This window comes from Heloderma suspectum, chromosome 4 (genome assembly GCF_057233095.1).
Source record: "Heloderma suspectum isolate Gila_16-S chromosome 4, 16-S_ref, whole genome shotgun sequence".
In the NCBI taxonomy this organism is placed as follows: domain Eukaryota; kingdom Metazoa; phylum Chordata; class Lepidosauria; order Squamata; family Helodermatidae; genus Heloderma; species Heloderma suspectum.
The window spans coordinates 221,882,977-221,906,110 of record NC_139461.1 but is presented as its reverse complement, the minus strand read 5'-3'; the positions used below and the strand labels follow the sequence as shown (position 1 = coordinate 221,906,110).

Here is a 23,134-nt window from a genome sequence, read left to right as displayed (position 1 = left end):
GGAACGTCAGGTAAGAAACAAAGAATTTACAGTGATTACCTTCTGCAGACAGGTCAGATCTGAATCTCTATGGAAGATTTTATCCATGGGCACACAGCTATTGGAATAAATATGGCAAAGCCATGTCAGAGGATACACAAGTGTTCTCCATTGAAATACACAAACAGTAATTTGGAACTGGCTTATTCAAAGATTTCAAAATGCAAGCAGCCACACACCTATGAGACATCCTGTATTTTTCAATTATCCATCGTGTTTTTTCCAATACTAATTCCCATTGAGGTTCTTCCAACATCTGTTGCACTTCAAATTTGTATGGCAGACCTGAAAGCCATTGAAACATATTATGCATTATATAAAAAATGAATGTGCTGGTTTAAAACTAATGTGCTGTCCCCAGCCTAGGTGTATGAATTTTCTCTTCCATCCAGCCCCTCCAGCCATGTTTGGAGTTACATGTGATCACTGCTAACCTTGGTTAAAATGAACATAAGTACGCCCCTAATCTCCCTTGAGAACCTGAGTAGAGGGGGAGGAAGGAGAATAACTCAACGAGATGGAGTAGGAGTGGAAAATTTGTGCAAGCCCATGGCCTATTTCCCATCCCTAAATCCTGGTTCCATTGCTATGTCCAAATCAGGGCATGGACTCCTATGACAGAAGCATTCATCTTCTTAGCAAGTAGATTCAAATTAATCTTGAATTCCTGATAATCTGGTGCCAAATTGCAAAAAATAGACATCACAAGCAAGGAGTCAAACTACACCCTATGCCCCCCCCCCCCCCATGCCAATGCACTGGTGACTTTCCATGAGGAGTAACATTTTGGTTTCCATTCACCAAAATAGTAAGTTCAAGGTTGTAAAAATTCCCATATCTTTACACAATAAATACTTGTTTTACTTCAAAGAAGATTTCTAATTAAGGTTATCAATACCTAAGTATACACATTCTTTCCCTTGTCTTTCCCATCAGTTAATTTTTCAAGGCCGTCTTCCAAAATGGTAATTTAAATGATGAAGATGGCTGGCAGATATGGAATAAGAATAATTTCTAAACTTACGGTAGGATCCATCAGAACTAGTCTCATCACTGATTACCAGACAAGTAATCTGGGAATATGGAAGAGGGTTGTTTCGATTATAAGGACTTATGATCGCTCCAACAAACATTGACCCACCTCTGGAGAAATAACTCTGTATGAAAGAAAAATAAAAGGACAATAGTTAAAAACATATTTTGTCAGTGTGTATATAACCAAAAATCCAAACTTGCCTTCTGATAACTCCACCCTTAAATGTCAAAACAGCACATTATAGTTAGCTTTGGATTATTCAGTTGAAAGCAAATGGTCAATAAATGATCTGGATAGTGCTTTGAATGGCTACAACTTACATCCTTACTATTTTCCTTTGCACAAGATCATTATCAAATTAAGTATCAATAAAACAAAGTTAGTCCCCTCACATACACATCCAGAGACAGATTTTACCTGGTATTTGGCCTGGGTATCAATATCTCGTATTGAAGGATTAGGATCAAATGCAGGGTGAGAATGATACCACCCAATAATACTGTAACCTCTAGCAGCAAGTGTCTCTGATGCCTGAGTTTGAGATACTGGGTCCATTTCACACTGCAATCCTGTGCTGAGGCTATTGCATGGTTCTGCTGCACAGACCTGTAAGGACGGAGGATTAAATGGGGGCATTAAAATTCAATGATGACTTACTGTTTAAACAACTAAGTGTCTAGTAGCACCTTAAAGACTAACAACTTTATTATGGTGTATGTTTTCATGGATGTTGTCCACTACATCAGATGCTACTGATCAGATTGCTTATGCCCTAATCAATCTGTTAATCTTTAAGGTGCCACTAGACTCTTATTTCTGCTGCAACAGACTAACACAGCTATCCTTCGGGAAAAAGATTGTGTGTGTTACTTCTTTGAATAGTAATGTATTTTAAAATTTAAATAAAATTTAAAATTTTAATTTTTAAAAAATTAACAGGTTCTTGAATTCCATACTTACTAAAGTATTCTCAAACTTTTACATAGATGCTCATACATAGATGTTGTAAGACACTCTGGTTCAGTCCAATCCAGCATAGCACCTGCCCTGAAGGGTATCTCCACAGGTAATAACAGAATGCTGTCTTCCACAACTCCCCCCATGGGCATGAGTAGACATTCAGGGTCCACGGAACAGCCTGGCATGATGCCTATTGCCCACAGTGGACTGGACTGAGCCCTTTTTATATTACCACGTTCGATACTTACTTCAACTATTCCATCTGTTTCAGAATATCTTCCACCTAGCAGACCTATTACCTCTGCCATTGACACATGGGCATGCTAAAGACATAAGAAAAGTATTATTCAAGTATCATACTTTGGATTTCTGTATTGAAACGATGTCTGGCAACTTCTCCCCACCTCCATCCACCCCCTCAGGGAAATGTCAAACAGAGTTATGAAGATTGTGGAACTTGATCCCAAGAAGTTACACAGACGCTACTTTTGGACATAATACTAAACTATGGTGTAGTGCTTTGTGAATGAGCTCCATGTATTCCCTTCCTCCCCAGGGCAACCATATAGTCCCTCTTGGGCAAATGTTAATAAAAAACAGGTTTTTAGGGAATTTTGAAGAGCAGACATTTGACAGCCATCTTTTCTCAGCTAATGGGAAAGGCACTAAAAAGCAGCACTGAACAGAGATGTATTTATTTCATTTCATCGATTACATTTCTGTACTGTTCAATAGCCGAAGCTGTCTGGGTGGTTTACAAAGATTAAAAAGTTTTAAAATACATTATATATGGTATAAAAACCATTTACACGAAAACATATAAAGACAGTGCACACACATACACCTATCTATCTATAGCAATTTTAAACAATCAACAGAAATAATTTTTAAAAATCCAGGACCTGATTAAAACCTTATCATATGCTGCCAAATGCCTGAGAATAGAGGAAAGTCTTAACCTGGCACCGAAAAGATAAAAATGTTGGTGCCAGGCAGGCCTCTCAGTGGAGATCGTTCCATTATTGGGGGCTTGGGCCACTGAGAAGGCTCTCTCTCTTGTTGACGCCTTCCGAGCTCAGAGGAAGAACTCCGAGGAGGACCTCAGATGATGAGCATAGTATATGGGTAGGTTCATGCCAGGCAAGGTGCTCTGTCAGATATTGCAGTCCTGACACATGTAAGGCTTTATAGGTCAAAACCAGCACCTTGACTCGGGCTCAGAAACATACAGGCAGCCAATGCAAGCAGGCCAGAATGGGAGTTATATGTTCGGACCTTCTTGTCCCTGTTATCAATCTGGCTGCTGCATTTTGCATGAGCTGCAGCTTCTGAACCATCTTCAAAGGCAGCCCCACGTAGATCGTATTTCAGTAATCTAACTTGGAGGTTACCAGAGCATAGACGACTGATGCGAGACTATTCCTGTCCAGATAGGGGAGTACCTGGGCTACCAACTGAAGCTGGTAGAAGGCACTCCGGGCCACTGAGGCCAGCCAAGCCTCAAGTGACAGAGATGGCTCCAGGAGCTACAAACCTGCTCCTGGATGGGGTGCAACCCCATGTAGAGTTATGGACTTACAGTCCACCAATGGATGAAACATGCAAAAATACTGATATCCCCCAACTTAAGCAGAAAAGGTAAATTTCACCTTCTAACACATTTCTCTATTAAGTTAGAATATGTTTGTTGTAGCCTGGCAGGGTGAACACAGGCTGATAAGCAACAATTATATTGTCATACCACAGTCACATTTGTGAAAACTTGTTTACACAATTATGATTTAGAGATATCACCATGAAGTTATCATTCTCATGATAAGAGCCTACAGAAACAAGGAATTCCAGGGCATTTCAGCCACGCACCTTTGAGGACTATCTTGGAGCATTCATATATCACTGTGGGTAGATTTGTGTACCCATGCTTTGGGGTTAAGCCAGAAAACACGTCTATCAATTTCACTAACACCCTTGGCCAATTAAAGTGTATAAATAACACAACAGAAGCCTCAACAGCAGCAATAAGGATTGCAATTTTGGTCTGCCACATGTCAAGCTTTCTTTCAAATTTGAAATGAACCAAATTAAGGCGCAATCCTATGTTCAGATAGAAAAAAGTCCTAGAACTCCCTAGGCCAACCATGCTGGCTAGAAAATGCTGGGAGCTGTAGGACTTTTTTCTGTCTAAACAGGTCTTTAATCATGTAAGTTGACAGAACATACAGCTCTTACCAAATCCATGATCAGAAGTGCCTCTGCAGCTACTGTTACTTGGAACGGCTCCTGAAAAGATAGAAATGATAAGGAAAGCTTGCTTAAATAAACAGAGGTGTGCTCTTGTTTATTCCTTAAATCATACTTACTGGTTTTTCTTCTGTGAAGGAACAGCAAGGAATCAGCTGAAAGGGATCAAATGAACTATAAAATGAAAGAAAATTTCTCTGAAAACATAGAATTAATGGAGGGAAGCTCATTTAAAAGGTCACTTAATTTAATCGCTGCTGTAGTTTTAATTCCTATATATATAGAACTCTAGTGACCAGTTCAAAGCTGTACATTAATGTGGTAGGTTAAAAAGTCACAGCAATATCTCACTTTTTTTTGAACTGAAAGTTGGGCTTAATACGCTGAATTACGTTTAACAACGTTTACAGCATAAATATTGCTAACAGGCAAAAGTCAAACCTGAAGTCACACAAACCATTTTTCCAAGAGATATTGTAGTCATATAAAACTTTTAAAACCTTTTGGTGTGCCTTTGTCCTTTAGATGCTTTTGACGGTTTATGCTTCTCATCTTCTCTCCTCTTCGCTAGCTCCTCAGCAGAGAGGTGCTAAAAGCAAAAGATCTTAATTAGGCAAACTACACTCATTGACATCAGTGAGATTACGCATGCTTGACAATGTTGTCCTGAATGCAAGGCACAACGAATGTTAACAGCTGCTATCAGTGTTAAATTAGAACTGTGACAAATGTACTGTTAGCAGCAGGAATGCAGAAACTGCCCAACAATTATCAAGAGCAAAAACAGCTATCTGTATCAATTGTACGATGGGAGATGAGAATGGGAAGCCGGGCTATTCCGCCAGCCCTGTTGAAAGACTTAATTTCTGCCCCTCTTCCCTCCTGTTCCCTTTTCCTTGTAAGTCGTGTCTTTTTAGATTGCAAGCCTGCAGGCAGGGACTGTCTTCTTTTCTTGAAGATGTGTAAGCTACTCTGGGAGCCTTTTTGGCTGAGGAGCAGGATAAAAATACTTTAAAAGTGGGTGGCTTACTAAGAAGAAGGCACTTTCTGTTGTGACGCCCTGTTCGTGGAATGAGTTCTCCAGAAAGGCTCGCCTGGTGCCTATGTTGTGGTCTTTTGGGCACCAGGTGAAAACCCGATTCTCCCAGGCATTTTAGTCTTTCAGTTTCTGTTGTCTTAAAATCTGTTGTATTTTAAGTCTTTATTTTGGTTTTAATTTTTATTTTATACTGTAGTCTTAAACTTTTAAATTATGTTTTATCATGTTATATTTTATGGTTTAAATTGCTGTGTAAAGCCCAGAGAGCTTTGGTTATTGGGGGGTACAGAAATGTAACAAGTAAATAAATTAAATAAACAAAAGTGAGTTGGAAGAGCTTTCTTCACTTTCACATTGACTATTCCATGTTTAAGCAAATTCTGAAATAATTTAAGATCACCACAAATGTCTAGTGGCTAGTAGCTTCCATACTTGCTACCTAGCCCTTCCATTAAGATCAACGTTGGATAGCCATGGTATCTCAAACAAAAGGGTCCATTTAGATCAGCACCCACAGCAACCAGCCAGATGCTTTAGGAAAGCTCACAAATAACCTTTATGATTAGCTTTAATTGTCACCTTTCCTTTATGAACATTAATCTTTTTAAAGTACTTAATCTACTGACTATTACAAAATCCTGTAATAGCGCATTCCATAGGTTACACACTGCATGAAGTACTGTGCGCTTCTGTCCTAAATCTATAAACTTCATAGATGACTCCTACATTCTGTCTCCTTGCTCATCTGCTCTTGATACATGCTTTAACTAGTATGGAACACATCTGCAAATATAGGAATAGCAGCTGTCATAGAGTGCTAGATATATTGTTTAGATAAAACCATATCTTGTAGCATAATACAGTATTCCATATATGCCATAACAACCTTATGCTCTCAGCCATATAATGCACTGTTCCCATCTTAAAATTTCAGATCTATGATTATCGCTTTCTCAGAGAGGCACATGAAGCATTTCACGTGGTTAACAAGTACATTAAGTCCTGTTTGCTTAGGTAGTGAGAATCATATTTCAGATATTGGCACTATATTAATTACCCTTCCTACACAGATGCAAATAGTACTATACACTAGACCTGACTTGTATCTCTGGAATCCAGCAAAGCTTGAACCAACTGAGAATAGCTAGATTACAATTAATACTATTAACAGTTTAACACAGGAAGATTAAACCACTGTCTTACTGATGCGAGTGGCGCAGGGCAGAGCAGCCCAACTCAGCCAGGGCTTGCAGGAGTCGGCTCCTACAAGCCTGGGGGGGACCGTTCCTGCACCACTTGTGCCCGGTCAAGACGCGAGCAGCATGGGAAGGAGCAGCCTCACACAGCCATGGCTCATAGGAGCTGGCTTCTGCTCCCCTGGCCAAGTCCTTTTCCCATGCACATGGAGCTCCATGCCTCTCTTGGCATGGAGAAGTTTTTTTTTTTCAGTGGGCAAGGTGGGGGCAGATGACCTCATTGGAGGGAGGCGGATAACCTCATGGGAGGGGGAGAGGCTTTGCAGTGGGTAGGCACCATCCCCTTACAACATCTGGCCCACGAGTGTGGTCTGGAGGGTAATCCGGCCCTTGGACTAAAAGTGCTTACCTTCCCCTGGTCTAAAGCATCAGATGTCAGGCAAACTGTGTGAATCTACCAATCAAGTTTCATACTAAAAGCAATTTCAGACATGGCATGTTCATGTTTAAGCTGAAAACTTCACCCTCTCAATAGGAAACTAGAGGGCAAAGGAAGAGAGGAATTCAACCTACCCTCTTACTATTCTATGTGGGGGTGGGCCTAAGGCATCTCCTGAACTATGAGTCCTCCACCCCTTTTTATAGCTACAAAACTCAGGGTTAGGGATGGGTGCCTGTAGCACTATAGAGCTCAGCAAGGGAAGGCCTCAGAGGTATGGAAGAAAACGATGTCCTTTATCAGTTCCCCATGCCTAAAACTCACCCACCCTCTTGAGAGGTCCGAATAGCAACACAAGGCTTGTTTCAGGCTGCCTGGAGCCATGATCAGGAGCATTCCTCTTACAGGGGCGGGGTTAGGGATACATTGAAACATCTTCTTTGGGCTCCCCTGCCAACTGCAGTGGGTGGATTTGGCTGTGCCAAATGAAAAAAATTTCATCTATTTTTTTTTTCCTGACCACTGGGGGGGAGGGGGGTGTTGAAAAGAAATCACGTATGAAAATTGTGGGAAAGTGTGAGAATTTTCGGAGGAATTTTCAGGATGTGGGGCTTTGACACTTACATTACTACTAGGAGCTGGCTGAGGGGGGGGGGTGTGTGTGCGCGTGTGCGCGCGCGTACGTGTGTTCCTTCCTTTTACATTCCACATACTGTATATCCTATGCTTGCAGTCTCTTCTCTCCCCTGCCATGCAGGGAGATGTCTGCTGCTGCTTCCTTTCCAAGAGGGAGAGTACTTTGCAAGCACAGGAAGTGCTGGCTAGTGCCCCTGTGCCTGCAAAGGCTCTTGTGTCCCTGTTGGGCAGGGAGGTGCTTGCTGCTGCTTCCCTTTGAGCAAAAATAATGCAAAGTGCTTTGCAGATATACGGTGAAATCTTTCCCTTCTCAGGCAGGGGATGGGTGCTGCCACTTTCCTCCTGAGCAGGAGAAGTACTCTGCAAGTGCAGGGTATGCTGGCTATCAGCTGGTGCCCCTGTGCTTGCAAAGGCTCTTCTCTCCCTGCTTGGGAGGAAAGCGGCTGCAACCACCTCACTGCTTGGCCAGGGAGAGTGTTTTGCAAGCTCAAGGCACGTTGGCTATAAGTAGCCAATGTTGCTCGCCTTGCTCTCCCTACTCCGGCAGGGAGGTAGCTGCTGCCACTTCCCTCCTGAGCAAAGAGTGTGCTTTGGGTGATTTGTGAATTGCATGAGGAGGAGGAGAAGGGGGGTGCAGTGTGTGTGTGCATGTGCATGTGTGAGAGAGAGAGAGAGAGAGAGAGAGGGAGGGAGGGAGGGAGTCTTCGCATGAGGTTCTTGAAATGAGGTATAGCACTAATTTTTTTAAACTCTCTGTCATACCCTCTATTACCAGCCTTGCCTGACAGGCAAAAATAGTGGAAATGGAAACTAATGGGTTTCTAATGCTGCAAACAAGAGTTTCCAATGTTGCAAGCAGGAACAGAAGATTTCGTAAGTTCTAAGAGCTTTAAAACGAGTCCCATTCCTGCCTGCGAAGTCCCACTGCCAATGAGTCCCTCTGCTGCTTGTCTCATTCCTCCTTGCAAAGAACTTTAAAACAAGTCCCACTCGTGCTTGCAGGTTGCTCTGCAAAGTACTCTTCCTGTTCAGGCTTCTTCAGTGCAGCAGCAGTGCCCGGGTCGGCCATGTGACGTTGGCTATTCCAGAAACTGCTGCTGAGCTGAAAGCCGATTGTGAAGATCTCCATTAAGCTGTGAGAGTGTAGCGGAGACATTTTAGAAGTAGAAAAGACAGAGGCCTCCTGAGCCACCTCGTACATGGAATAAGGGAGACGGAACCCCTGCTTCCTCACTCCCATTAGAACATTCTTTAAAATTCTCCTCCTCCCTGAGAAAGACGCAGAAAAAACAATGCCTCTTTTGCAGAGAGGAAAGAATTTCACAAAAGTAGGTGGCAGGAATCCATTAGCAAAGCACTAATGGATACAGGGAAAAGGGCCTATTTAGTGGTGGCACCCCAACTGTGCAATGCTCTTGTATGCAATGCTGCCCCATGTTCATCTGGTGCCTATCTTGATGTCATTTTGATGCCAGCAAAGATTTTTTAAAGTTTTTCTCAGGCTTTTAAATCCTCCATACAATTAAACACAATGGTGTTTAATTCTGCTGCCTGATTTTATACTGCTTGTTTATACTATGGCATTTTAGTGGTATTGCTTTAATAAGTTTGATTAAATTTATTTCACTCTACCTCTTTATAATCTGTCCTGAGGACTTGCTCAAGGGTGGTATATAAATCAAATCAATTGTTAAATAAGTACAACATTTTACTGCAAGTTCCACTTGTCTTTAGCAAGTTCTAAAATAATATCAAAGGAATTTAAAGTGACGTTACCTCAAAAGTCTGTCCTTCCAAATCTCTGGCATCACACCAGTTTCCCCATGGGTCTCTGACTCGCCGTCTCCTTGTACGCTGTATCAAATAGAATCACACCCAACAAGTCTGTTCAAGGCAGCAAGGTTTCTTAAACTATAGGGCCAATTCGCACAACTGTTGCAGAGTACCAGGGTGTGGATTGTCAAACTCCTAATAAACTGGTGTATACAGGTCACTGGTCAACCTGGGTTGGTCTGACATATTCTCTGAACTTGTGTCAAGATGAGTTACCAAACACCTGTGCCCACAGCGAATCATCTGCCTATAGCCACTTTCCTCATAAGAATTAGGCAACCAGCACTGCAGTTTACTCACTTTGGAAAGCAGAGGCCAAAGCTTTTGTTTATCAATGGAGAATTAACTACCCTGTTATATATTCCTGAATCATACTAACAGTGTGACTGATGTAGGCAGTAACTGGCACACACATGCCTCATATATCAAGTATCTTTCCTATGTACTTCAGTTTTTTTTTTTTAAAAAAAATGTTTATTTGGCTTTTCCTCAGTCACTGAACTGAAATGCACAGGCTTTAAAGTAAAGAAGTACTTTTTATGTATTTGGAAAATATTCTTTCTTGAAGCAATATATAATTTAATAAGCCCCATGCAGGACTAGTACTATGTGCAGAAGTGCAATATATAATTTATTAAGGGAGAAATCCTATGGCTGCTAGACAGCCATAGGATATGTTGTTATCCGGGAACTGACCTTGGAGCCTGCACTCCAAGGCCAGTTCCCAGAGAAATGACCTCCCCCCACTTCCGCGCTGCCTTGGAGGCAGTGTGGAAGAGCCCCAACTTCCGTTCCGTTATTCCGTTCCGCAAGGGGAGTGCGGAGCAGCCGAAAAGGGGCGTGGCTGAGGGCATTCCATCCTCCCATGTCTAGCCACAAAAGCAGGGCAGGAGAAGTGCAGAGGGAACCATCCCCTCCATGCTTCTCCTGCCCTGCTTTGGATAGGCAGCCACCTATCTGGATAGGATTGCTCCCTAAGCCTAGAAAGATCTAAGCAAAGTTTATAAGAAAATGTACTTGGGTTTGCTTTCCCATCACTAATATGTTGTTAAAGTAAACCACACACTGTAGGAAAGTGATCAAAAGCCAGAGAATTACAAAGGAGAAACTTTTAGTGGCACATACATTGATTTTCATCTTACCATAGACTGCAGCCGTTGCACAAGCTGATATGCATCTATAGTGTCCTTGCCTTCTCTGGGCCGCATTTTGTCAGTGGTCTGTGGTCTATTATATACAGCCTGCTCTGTAAAAATGAACAAGAGAGGTGGCAGTTCAGTTTACAAGTCACACAGATATACACAAAGCCAGCAACCTTGTGGTCTCAAGCAAACTACCACTTTACTCTTGCATTTATTTGAAATTCTACCAGCCAGTTAAAGATAAATATTAACATGTTTCCTTACAACATGATGGTTATGGGGGGAATAAACAAATAATCACATACATAATGAGGTATCCACATGACCTCCAGAATCAACCTAGGAGAGAATAAAAGGGCTACGGATTGGTAGAGAGCCACACAGACTATCCTACCAGGGCAGGGAATAAAGAGGGATAAAGAAGTAAATATAAGAGTAGGTAGGGTCAAGATTTCATGGTGCATTAGCATCTAGGCCACATTTCTTCCTTCTGTCAGCAATAGGTCCAATTAGTTCCCAAAGTCTTGAGAAACAGGAAAAAAAGACCAACCATTAAAAAAAAAAAGTGAAGAAAGCATGGAAATTAATGGCTTCATCTAGAAATGAAGCTAGGCCCATATGGTGTAGATCAGGCAGCTGGGTTCTTAGAAAAGTGTAATAAGCGTTTAAAAAACCATGAACACATAAACAAAAGAGAAGGGAACACTGCAAATGTTTGTGGCAGGGCCTCCTTCTTCATCAGACACTGCAGTGTAGGGACCCCATGTTAATTCTTAGCTAAGCCAGGTCAATGTCCTGCCTCTGGTAATTGAAGGTTGCATTTGACCAGGACCAGCGCATTGCTTTGAGCCCAAAAAAGTGTTGTTTTTTGGCTTTCCATAGGTAATGAATATGAGCAGGGGTAGAGAAGGGGTTTTTGAAGAGTAACAGAGGGGACTGGCTTGGAAAACCATAGACACAGAAACTAAGTGCCTGTAGACTCCCAACATCTGGGGAGGCAGCCGAAGCAGATCAGCTAGCTAAGTATTACCTGGCCCTAGTTGACTGCCTTTGCAATAGATCCCACACTCCTTATGACTAAACACCACCTGTTAAATCAAGTCATTTGTTACTAGACACTACACACAGTGGTGTAAGAGGCTCAAAAGAATTGTAATTAGCTTAAAAATACATCTAAATTTTCTGACATGCGTATTTTTACATCTGAGCCAAATAACTGTTACAATGTAGCAAAGAAAGGGCAAACATTTGGGTAAAATGTGTAACTGGAAGAATAAGGAGGATAATCATGTTCGAGCTCCTGAATCAGCTGGACTGACACATTGGCCATGTTTTCTCTTTTGTTGCTATTTTTCTGGTGTTCCATAGGTGCGGGATATGAACATGTTTTAAAACTTTTTAAGTTTTTAAAATTCTGATTCTAAATCTGTCCCCCCATTTATGGGTCCATTTGTTTTATGGTTTTAGTTTCTAAACTGTAAGGTGTTAATAGAATTTCTGTCTTTATGAATGATGCGAGCTGTTTTGAGATTTGTTAAACAGTAGGATATGAATGTAAAGCTAAACAGATTGACGTTTTCTTCATACCACATCCAAAGTTAATTGCTCCTATTAATTCCAGGTATGTGTGTATCCGCCCTATGCAGTTGACATCACCACAGTTCTTCAGTCCTGGGCGTACTGAAGTTTTGTTCAGGTATTTTGGTTTTATTCTTTCCCTATAATAAGAACAAACAAAAAATAAAATATAGGTGAAGCCTTCACTTGGCAATCAAGTTTACACTATTTGATATTTTTAGATGTCATAATTTATATACATAGCAAGAATCTATTAAATTTGATCCATTCCATTCACACAAAGATACACACACAATAGTAGTTACAGGTCAGGAGCTGTAAGTCATTGTATTGGAGATTCATTGAGCAACACAATCTCATTGTCATTCAATACTGTTTATACTCAACATTTTCCAATTAATCTTATCTGTAGCAACTTAGAGGTGATTAAATCTCCAACAGGTTTTGTTTTTAAGTATTTGCTTGCTTGCTAATATCTGTAAAACTTTGGCATCTTATCAGAACAAGCCAGCGTTTTGAAAAACTGAACAAAATCAATTATTTACTGAATATACATTCTGTAATAACATTGAATCTGTTGTTTAAAACCCTTATCGGGAATTCTGTGTCATACAGTGAGCCCAGCCAATACACAAGCCTCAGCAGTTTGTATATTGCACCCTAAGGCTGCAATTCTAGGCACGCTTAAATGTGAGTAAGTCCCGCTGAACACAGAAGGACTTACTTTTATATAAGCATTCACAGGATTGTGGTGTAAATATGCCACATAATAGCACAGGAGCTTAGCAAAGCAGTGGAAAAGAGTGTATGCCTGGCTACAAGCTGCTTATTCCAAGTGCACACTGTATGCACAGGGACAAATCACCTGGGAGAGACTCTCTCATATAGCCCAGAAAGACTCTCTGAAGTCAGTGGGACTAACTATGAGTAAGTTTGCATCGCAACTTTTACCATAAAGACACATCACATTTGGGATATTCATGGAACACACATACTTCAAATGAACCTTCGCTGTACAGGCTAGACGCATCTCATCACTGATGGTCTAATTTTCATAGGCATTGCCTATGGCATTTGTAGACATCTTTCAAATACAGCACAGCTGCTTGTAAGTAGATTTATTTATTAGAGTTGTTGTTTATTAGATACAAATCTAATAAACAAATCTGCTTACGCTTCTCATTGCTATTGGTAACATCAACACAGAATCAGTCTGAAAGAATGTCTCAAATTCAATTCAGGTCCTTGTGACAACAAACTTAGGCAAGCGGCTGTGCAGTTGGGGCGGTTTACAATAATAAAAAACAAAACAAGAAAAAAAAAACAAAAAATACAACAATAAAAGTGTCAAAGTAATAAATTATTAAACATTAAGTATATTAAGGAGCCGGCAGTAAAATTAATAATCAGAGCAACAGATTAGAGATTAAATGTCTGTTGGAAGGTCTTAACCTGGTGTCTAAATGTATACAAGAAAGATGCCAGCTGGATCACCCTGGGAAATGCATTCCATAGATAGGGAGCTCCTTCAGAAAAGGCTATTTTCCCGGTAGCCACCCATCGCACCACTGTTGGTGGTGGCACCCATAGAAGAACCACAGAACATGATCTTCGCAATTGTGCAGGAAGGTATGGGAGAAGGCACCCCCTTTAGGTAGATACCAACCAAATATAAAGAACAGTTCTTGAACTGTGCATAGATCAGTTTTCAGTAAACATGTCTACCTGAAGGGCACATATATAAACACACACACACAAACTCACAGACCCTGCCTCCAGGTTATCACACCCCGTCAAACTTGTTCATGATTGTGTTCTAGAGTTTGGACGTGAAGACATAAACATGAACGGAACCACTCTGAGAGCACAATTTCTTGTACTACTCCAAAAATCTACTTACAACCCCAGAAATTCCTCAAATCTTGGTAGTATGATAGTGGTAGTCTAGAATGGAGATAGTTAACCACCAGCCAGTAGCCTATATCTGGCCCACCAACTAGTTCCATTCACTGCTGTCCACCCACCCAGGTAAAAACCAGAGTCTTGTGTTCTAAGCAAGCCAACAGCAACATATAATGCACAATTTGGAGCTGCACAATTTGGAACTGGCTAATGACCCACCCCAGTCAAGTGGCTCAAAGAGGAAGATGTCATCAACCAGCTGAGCTCTATGAGGAAATTGGCCATCACTGGTCAAAAAGATGAATTGTGAAAAGAAAGTATACTTAATATACATATTCTTGCTTTGCCTATATTCTCCCCATTGGGTATTTAAATTCATCTAATGTACAAGTTGCTTACCACTGATCCAAAATGTAGTTTCTAATTTTCAGATAGCGCTCAGGTGTTTTTGCCTGACGCCCCACAAAAAACTCTGGTATTGCTTGCTTTTCTTCTTCTAATATGGTATTTCTATCTATTTCTACTTCTTGATCAGGTGGCTTAAGCTCCTCTGAATCCATCTGATTCTCCTCTTCTAGTTGGTCAGAAGGATGGAAAAGAATGCTGTTATCAGTGAAGTCTCTCTGTTCTCCACACAGCTCTGGACTAGAAAACCAACTGGTACCATCAGAAGTTCCTGTTCTGTCACACTTCTGATTTTCTGATTTCATAGGTCCATGACCACTATCTTCAGAACATGACATTGCAGTCTCTGGACTCTCGACTGCGCTTTGCTCCATCTTTGGAACATATCTTGCAGTGAAGAGAACTGTAGACTTGTGTCCAGCAGATTCCAAAATGGGTTCTTTCCAATTGCTTTGTCCAGATGGACTCTTTGGAATATCCAGTACTTCAGACTTTCCAGGTTCTTGCTGAGATGCGCAAGAAAGCAGTTCATCCATTTCATCTGTAATATCTACTTCCTCATCATCTGATAATTTTTCAATTTTTACTGCATTTAGATTAGGGTCTGCCCGACCTCTTAAGTGTGTAGATGTCCATGACACCACCTTCCCTTCGTTATCCACATTGCTAGTGGGAATAGGAATGTTGACGTACTGCTGTTGGTCCAGTTTTTCCGAGCCATCAGTTTTTGCCTTAACAGGTAAGTATATTAAGAAGAGTTAAGCATGACAAAATAACAAAGTGCAAATGAAAAAAAATATTAGTTAACAGTGTCAATCAATTCTTAGCTATCAATATAATTACTGGATATAGTTTGGTATCCAGTTAATCCCTCCAGCCAATAGAATGGCTTCCAACAGAATGGAACAGGGAGGTGGGGATAGTTTCCCCTTCCCCTTGCAGCCCCTGCCTGCTATGCCACTAAATCTGTTCAGGGTTCCTTGGGACCATAGGGGCGAGGAGAATCCCATTGTATGAGTGGAAGCCTGCTCACATAACACTGGATTTCACCCATTCATTCTAGCTACTAATTTAAAAGGTTATGTTTTGTCTTAATGAAAGCTATGCCCTCTTTCAAATCCCTTTGATCTGAAGGCTTTGAAGACTCCCCTTCAATTGTTCTATTTTTGTGGAACATGTATTTTAAAAATAATGACATTCACAAAGGAAACAGGCAACTAATCATATAAATATCATAGCTTAGCATTTGCCAGCTAACAACTTGTTTGCGCTCTTGATTACAGAGAAGAAATCACATGTGTCTTACTATAGAGTTTAAGAAACCTATACATCACTTCGAAATATACAGACTACTCTAGAAATTCAAAATATGTATTTGCATGGAAGCATATTTAATACAGAAACAACAGTACAGTATTGTTAGTGACATTTAGATACTTATATAATTTAATAGTAGCATTTTACAAGCAACTAAAACCAATACAACAGTGGCAGGTATTCCAGCGTTTCAAGAATCAGTCTGGAAACATAACTAAGGGCACAATCCTACGCAGGTTTAGAGACAGAAAAGTCCTGCAACTCCCAGCATTTCCTAGCCAGTATTGCTCGCTAGGGAATACTCGAAGTTGTAGAACTTTTTTTCTGTCTAAACATGCATAAGATTGCCTCCTAAACTGAAGTAGCAAAGTATGGGACAGGCCACAGCTCAGTGGTTGAGCATATGCTTTGCATCCAAAGGTCCCAGGTTCAATCCCTGGCATTAGGTAGGGCTGGGAAGGACTCCCATCAGAAACCCTGGGGAACTGCTGCTGGTCAGTATGAACAATTCTGAGCTGCATGGACCAATGATCTGACTCAGTATAAGGCAGTATAGTTTCCTAGGTTCAGTATCGATACCCAGTACTAATCCCCTGTCCCATGTGGACACCATTTTCGGGGGGGGGGGTGCACGTGCAGAATCAGAATTACATAATATCTAGGTGTCATAAAACAGCATTTTGTCCCCACACCCCAAGGTCAAACTAAACAAACAGGGAAAATTTAAGGTATGCAAAGACTATTACATCCAACTCTGCCTACCAGAAAATCTACCCATTTCTATTCCTTCTAATCCCCAGCAGACTGATCCTATGAGCTAGTGCTCAACTCAACTGCTTGAGTTTCTAGGAAAAGGAGAGGGAAATAGTGGCCCAATTCAGCCCTCAACAGGGATTCCGCCTCCAATATACTTCAGGCATAGGCAAGAGGCTCTCTTGTCTGAATGTAAACAGCAAGAGAGACTCTGTAATAGTTCGCCATTTATGCACCTCAGCTGCTCATGTATCTGAGCCAAGAAGAAAGAAGAAGGAAGTGAGCAGCACAAGTGGATAAGGGAGAACTCTGATGGTCTTTTTTCATGCTGGGGTGGAAGGGATTAAAGACTGGCAGGGATGTTGCTGCCTCTTCAATTCATGCTCAATTCAAGAATGGCTCTTGTTAAAAATTAATTGCAAACCACAAGGAGATTTAAGGGTCCTTGTGGTAGAAAGCAGGTGAACATTAGAATGACCTTACCTGAGATCTAAGCTGCAATGTAAGGCAACTAGTAAAAGGAACAGTGGGCTGGCAGGCACAGGGAGAAAAAAAAGGCAAAAAAACATAAATGAACAGAATCAGGGCACAATGACAAGGGTAGCTCACAAGACATTCAGGTGGTCAACTAATATGAAGGAAACTAGGAGTGAAAGCAAGAATAATTTGTTGCGAGGTCTGTAAATTGGTCTGTAAGTTGACACTTACAGACCAAGGTTCTGATCAAGTTATGCATTATTTGTTGCCAAGGTTTGCTACTCAACCAATTCAAATTTATTTCAAGTTTACCTTGTTCTTGAAGTACTGTCTGGCGTAGCTCTTTACTTGAAGAACATTGCGACTTCCAATCATCAGGGCAATTTTTGTCCATCTTCTGCCAAATTTAGCCTAATGGAAAATATAAATCCAATTTATATCAATTTACTGTCCTACCTGAGGTTTTAACTGCTAGGGTACACACCTCTGTCAATCCCACAGCAGTGAAATCACTTGCTTCCTAAAACCAACTTCCGTCTCCCACCTTGTAACCGTTTTTTGCCAGGACAAGTGTGCTAAAGTATCAGGCTAAGAGCTTTGGGAGACTGAACGAAAAGAAACAGGCAATATGAGCCCACGGGGAAAGAGTCCTATTAAGCAGCTAAACTCACAAAAGATGTCCCTCCATTGACAAAAGACTCTCTGATCCAGTATCGACTTCTATCAGAGGAATGGGGATGGAGGTGATTTTTGCAGATTCCCCTGCACCCCCACAAATCTGCTCCAGAGAGTTGTGGAATCCTTTGGAAAAATGTGGATGATGGTGTGGCGGGCTCTTTTCCCATTCCACTGACAGAAACTTCTGCTGGATTAGAGCCTTCTGTCAGGAGAAGGACACCACTGGATACAACCCAGAGAAAATACCACACATAAGAATTAGTAATTTATTTCCTTTCTCTGGCAAATCATCTCAGAAATCCCTAGTTGCTTGTGCAGGAATTTCATTCAGCATGCAATTATTTTAGTATTAACATTTAGGGATGGCTATGCACGACACAACATTTTGTTCCATTTTAAACGAATAAAATATAATTATAAAAATACAATTGTATATAACACCATTTTAAAAAAAACTAATTAATTTAACCATAGGTGACATTTACCAGTCCTTGTTCAAATAGCTCTTTTTCTTCCACTGTCCACTTTAGTGATCCACTAGTTGATTTTGCAGGTGAACGTAACCTAAAAGAAAAAATAAAGCAAAAATAAAACAAAAACGAGCTAAAATCTTATACATTTGTGAATTTAACTTCATTCACTGTAATTAACATGCACATAAATAGCATACTTTGAAATGGAGCATAAACAGACACCATTTTAGTCATCTGTCTTTTAAAAAATAGATAAAATATTAAGTTTGTTGCTTATATGTACCAAATATGTTTTGTTTGTTTGTTTTTACAAAAGAAGTTGAGTTTAGAAGATAATGGACATGCTACAAGGAAATCAGTGCAAGAAATTCAATTATTGTAGGGTTTTTTAGAAGGGTCAACCTGAGTTCAAATATATATACAATATGCCCACTTAACACTTAGATGTAGCATTAGAAGTACATACATGACTTTTGCTTCTTTCTTTTGTAGACTGTAAAGTACAAAACAAGACAAATACATTATATATGTATATGGTAAGCCTTTTAACACATTTTCCCCCTTCTGACATATTTAAAATTATACTGATGTGATTAAATGACACATTGCACCTAGGCTCTGGAACTCCTTTCCAAAGGGGGCCAGTCTCACTTCCTCAGCAATGAGCTTCTGGAAGGTCATAAGGACTTTCCCTTTTAGGAAGGCATTTGGTAGGTGATGTTAAACTGCTGTTTTTAATCTCTAGCTCTTTTTAAAAAATATTTTAAATATTCTAACTGCAGTTGCATTTTCATGTTTGAATGTTCAGTGTTTATATTGTCAATTGAAAGGGTATATTTAACTATCATTTTTTTTTATTTTTTACAAATTCTTATGTTTGTTCTTAGCCACTCTGAACTCTTGGGAGAAAAGACAGGGGGTATACATGTTTTAAAAATAAAATATAGCCTCCACACAATAGACGTTACCTTTTTGTGCACTTTTTATCACTTTCCTTCAGCTCATGCCAAATTTTTTCTGGAAGTGATTTACTAGACAGATAGTATCTGAAATGTGTTAAGGACTTTCTAAAGCATTGTTAATGATGTGTTTGCACACTGGTGTATTTCTTGTACTAAAACGCCATCACTGCAATCCAATAATTAGCTATAGCACAACTGCAAACAGCTGCACAAAGTCAGATTCCTGGGAAGAAAGAGAGAGGCTAACACCAAGATTTTATGCACATTTACTCAGAAGTAATCCCTAGTATGTCAAATGAGGCTTAGGATGCAATCCTATGCATGTTTAGACAAAAACAACTCCTACAACTTCCAGCATACCCTTTTGTAGGATTTCTTTCAGTCTAACCATGCACTGAATTGTGCCCTTACTGTATTTAGGATTGTGACCTACATGATACCACCTATGCAAGTCTGCAAGTATATAAGCAGAACAGCATGCATACAATCTTACCCCAGTCTCTCTATGCCCCATGCCTGCCCCGATGTTCAACATCTAGACTGAACTTAGGCAATTTTCCTTTCAGCCCTATGTTTCCTGGAGTGCAAGTAATGTTTTATTTACTAAACAAAATTCTGTAGCGGTTACATTTTTAAACTTGTCACAGAAACTAAAAGCATCAGAACTATTTCCATTAGTTTGCATAGTTCCTGGTATTGAATCTCTTAGCAAAAGTAAAAGTTCTCATACAGTCCAAAAACAATTTCTGCCAAGTTAGCATCAACAAAACTTCTAATACAGGGATGCTGCTTCCCCAAAAAGAGAAGTCTGTTTCCCTTCAAATAAAGTAAGCTTTAAAAAAATGACCCCAAGTCACAATGTATCTCCCCCCACTATAAGCCCACCCATGAGATATATAGTGTTAACATCCTTATGGAATTACCTTTTGAATCTTTTTTTTTAAAAGAGAAAGTACAAAAAAGAAACTGAGCTCAAATGCCATCAATAGCTGCAAAAACATGTTGAAACCAGATGTGCTCTCTTCTCATCTGGTTTTAAACACAAAGACCCAGTGTTTTAGTAATATAATTCTCAAAGATGTTGTGGGGCAAGAAGAGAGAAAAATAGTATAGCAATGTTGTAAATAAGACTACAAACATTATAAGCTCACAAATATCTTAACTTACTGGGTCTTGCTTAGTCACAAGGAAAATAAAAACGGCAGAGCTTGTTTTAGTAAAGAAGCAGGAGGCTTCTGGCATTGAAAGTATTATCTTGGCAACCGATGAAAATCAACACTGCATTGTTAGGGGGCAATTTTTAATCACTAATGGTTGCCTGCTAACCACAAACCTACAACATAGCTCCGTTCTTACTGGGGTGAAGATTCTATTTTCTCATATTGATTACTCAGAAAAGGATACTCTTCTTCCAACAACATCTTCTCAATGGCAGCCTTGTTTTCTTCACTAATTGTGCTATCAAGACTCCATGGCTAAGAGAAAACATAATTGGTTATGTACCAATTTGGATACATTAATTTTCACACCAACCCTGGGGAGGTAGATAGGTTAGTATTTCCCGTTTTTGAGGTGCAGAGCTGAAGTGAAGAGGTACAGATTTTCAAACTCACTCAGGGAACTTGTGGTAAAGCTTGGATTTGAAATATTAATAGGAATCAATTAATAAGTACACCTAAAAACCCATACCTTTCTTTAAAAATGGGATAAAAGAACACAGGTAAAGAATTTAATAAGTATATTGGGTTGTATCCAATGTTAGTCTAACTTAAGTACCATTCATTTCAATGGGTCTACTCTAAGTAGGACTAACATTTGATATAACCCATTGTAAAGATGAACATAGACATTACTTCTGCTTTCATTTCATGGCCAAGATATGGAGACCCTTTCCCACTTATAAATCAGCAATTTTCCTTGCGCAGTCACCTACAAAAGAACTATGTATAGAAGAGTTAGCCTGCATACAGAGATGTACGCATAAGCCTGCTAGAGATTTGTTCAAAGGTTTGAATTTCTCTGCATGGAAGAGCACAAGTTGTATTTTTCTTCTGCCCTTGGTCCTCTGGATCCCAGTATGTATTTGAACTGGCTAGGATACAAAAATGTCTTAAAAACACATTCAAAGATTCTCTCAAAATTAGCAGCTTATTTTATTTTATAGCTGACTTACAAGAGCCATATCAGTTCTCCAAGTTGAGTCAAGGTAGTGGTCTTGGAGTAAGCTGGATGATGGATTTTCATAGCTTCTGCAATAAAACAGTCACAGATCAGAAATACCCACACAATACGAACTGATTCTCAGAATCTGCAATGAACACTTTAATACTCGATTTATGTCACACGTTGCATTAGTCCAAAGCCTTGTACCAGATCCTATCACTTTGCTTGCTTGTACAAGAAAGCATAGAACCAATCAGCAAAACCTACAAGTGCCGAGACATTTATAATTTTGTAACATATCCATCTAATGCCTCACCTCATGATGTTAATAGGGAATCGAATCCTGAGACTATTGGTGCTTACACCCCTGCTGATTCCTTTCCATCCCACCAATTCCCTTCTGCAAGCAGTGGGTCCCACCGATCCTGGTGCACAACTATGCCCACCGCTTACGCAAGGGAGATTTAGGGAAGGAGGCTCCTTTATGCGAGTACTGCCAACCTGCCTCCTTCCAGAAACTGGTGTTTCTGCTCGTTTCAGGTTGCCCCAGAAGTGCTAAATTGGCATTATGGAAGCAGTGAGGACCACTGGCACAATGGAATTGATGGGGCATAAGGGAATCAGCAGTGGTGTAAAGCACCCCCTTGAATTCCACCATGTGAAAATATTGATTTTTAAAATAAGTGGCCCACTTGTCAAATATATTAAAGAGATATTTGTCTGATTCAAAAGTTGCTGAAAGAAGAATTTCTATAAAATATTGGTTCCTCAATTTGTTTAGCTTAGTTAGGACATTATCTTCAAGACATTTATGCTAAAAATAAACGTCAGCAATGCTTGAAAATTAGAAGTCAATTTTCTTACATTAAGGTTTGCCTCCTAAAGAGGTGCCCTTTTGTCTATCTGCTAAGTCGTATATCTGTTTTGCCAACCCTTCAAAAAGACAGTTCCTATAAAATTATTCAGAAAACCCAAGTAAGACATTCACAGTTACTGCTGTGGTACTGACCCTGTAGGTTGATCTGTCTGAACTATGTGAAGGATAGGGGAGAAGGACATCCATAAAAGTTCTGTTAGTTTGTATAGTTGTGCCAAGACTAGGGGGGGAACTGTTCCATGTGGTTAGCTCTACAAAATTCTGCAGAGCAGAAAGGACCAAAATGACTATTCATTAGGGCTGTATAGAGAATGGGAAACATAATATGCTTCACAGGGATGAGCGGTAGTGCATATTCCAACAGATTCTGGTGAATACAGGTAGGGAGATGAGGGGATGCCCCTTCCATTCATCCCATACCTTACCTGCTTCTACGTTCACAACTTTAACAAGTTTGAGCTCGCATAAATAAGAGCAAGCACTTTTTATTATTCAGGTAAGTCAGGCTGAAAGATGACCCTTGTGATGACCATTTGTGGCTTTCTCCTGAACTATCCACACACACTATTTACGTGCACATCCCACACGTCCTCATATCAAGATACCCAGCAGTATTCCTCTGTCGGCTTCCCAGCATTCATCTGGGGAAGCACCTCAGACGGAGCAGAAGGGACGTTCCCTCACTCACTCCTCACTTTACGCTCTGGCTGTGAGAACAGAGCAGGCCATCCCCTAGCCTTCACCCAACGGCAACGGATCGATTTAAACTACGGGTGGGGAACGTGTAGCCGTCCCGACATTGTCAGACTGCAGCTCCCATGAGCCCCAGCCGTCATAGCCAATGGTGAGCGCTCATGGGAGTTGCGGTCCAACACCATCTGGAGGGCCACACGTTTCCCATCCCCGGTTTAAACTGACCGTATGAGCGTGACCAGAATGATGCTCGGAGCCGGGAAGATGAAACAGAAGCCCGCACGCCGGGGCAACA

General features: G+C 40.5%; 1 protein-coding gene across 3 annotated transcripts in view; it reads right to left on the bottom strand.

Annotated features, from left to right (window-relative positions):
• The window catches only part of MYSM1 (Myb like, SWIRM and MPN domains 1), a 28,379-nt gene that overhangs the window by 4,966 nt on the left and 279 nt on the right, over positions 1–23,134 (bottom strand). The window contains exons 2-20 of one of the 3 annotated variants that reach the window (XM_084852372.1): positions 21,280–21,355; positions 20,511–20,581; positions 19,113–19,190; positions 18,611–18,637; positions 18,157–18,235; positions 17,306–17,404; positions 17,000–17,047; positions 14,441–15,177; positions 12,149–12,279; positions 10,562–10,665; positions 9,363–9,440; positions 4,777–4,865; positions 4,396–4,450; positions 4,265–4,315; positions 2,284–2,358; positions 1,493–1,681; positions 1,064–1,196; positions 219–324; positions 40–97 (exon numbers count right to left, since the gene is read on the bottom strand). In XM_084852372.1, coding sequence (XP_084708498.1) covers positions 40–97; positions 219–324; positions 1,064–1,196; positions 1,493–1,681; positions 2,284–2,358; positions 4,265–4,315; positions 4,396–4,450; positions 4,777–4,865; positions 9,363–9,440; positions 10,562–10,665; positions 12,149–12,279; positions 14,441–15,177; positions 17,000–17,047; positions 17,306–17,404; positions 18,157–18,235; positions 18,611–18,637; positions 19,113–19,190; positions 20,511–20,581; positions 21,280–21,355 — 2,284 coding nt within the window. The remainder of the gene's footprint in view (positions 1–39; positions 98–218; positions 325–1,063; positions 1,197–1,492; positions 1,682–2,283; positions 2,359–4,264; positions 4,316–4,395; positions 4,451–4,776; positions 4,866–9,362; positions 9,441–10,561; positions 10,666–12,148; positions 12,280–14,440; positions 15,178–16,999; positions 17,048–17,305; positions 17,405–18,156; positions 18,236–18,610; positions 18,638–19,112; positions 19,191–20,510; positions 20,582–21,279; positions 21,356–23,134) is intronic. The other 2 variants (XM_084852374.1, XM_084852373.1) reach the window with 2 other exon arrangements.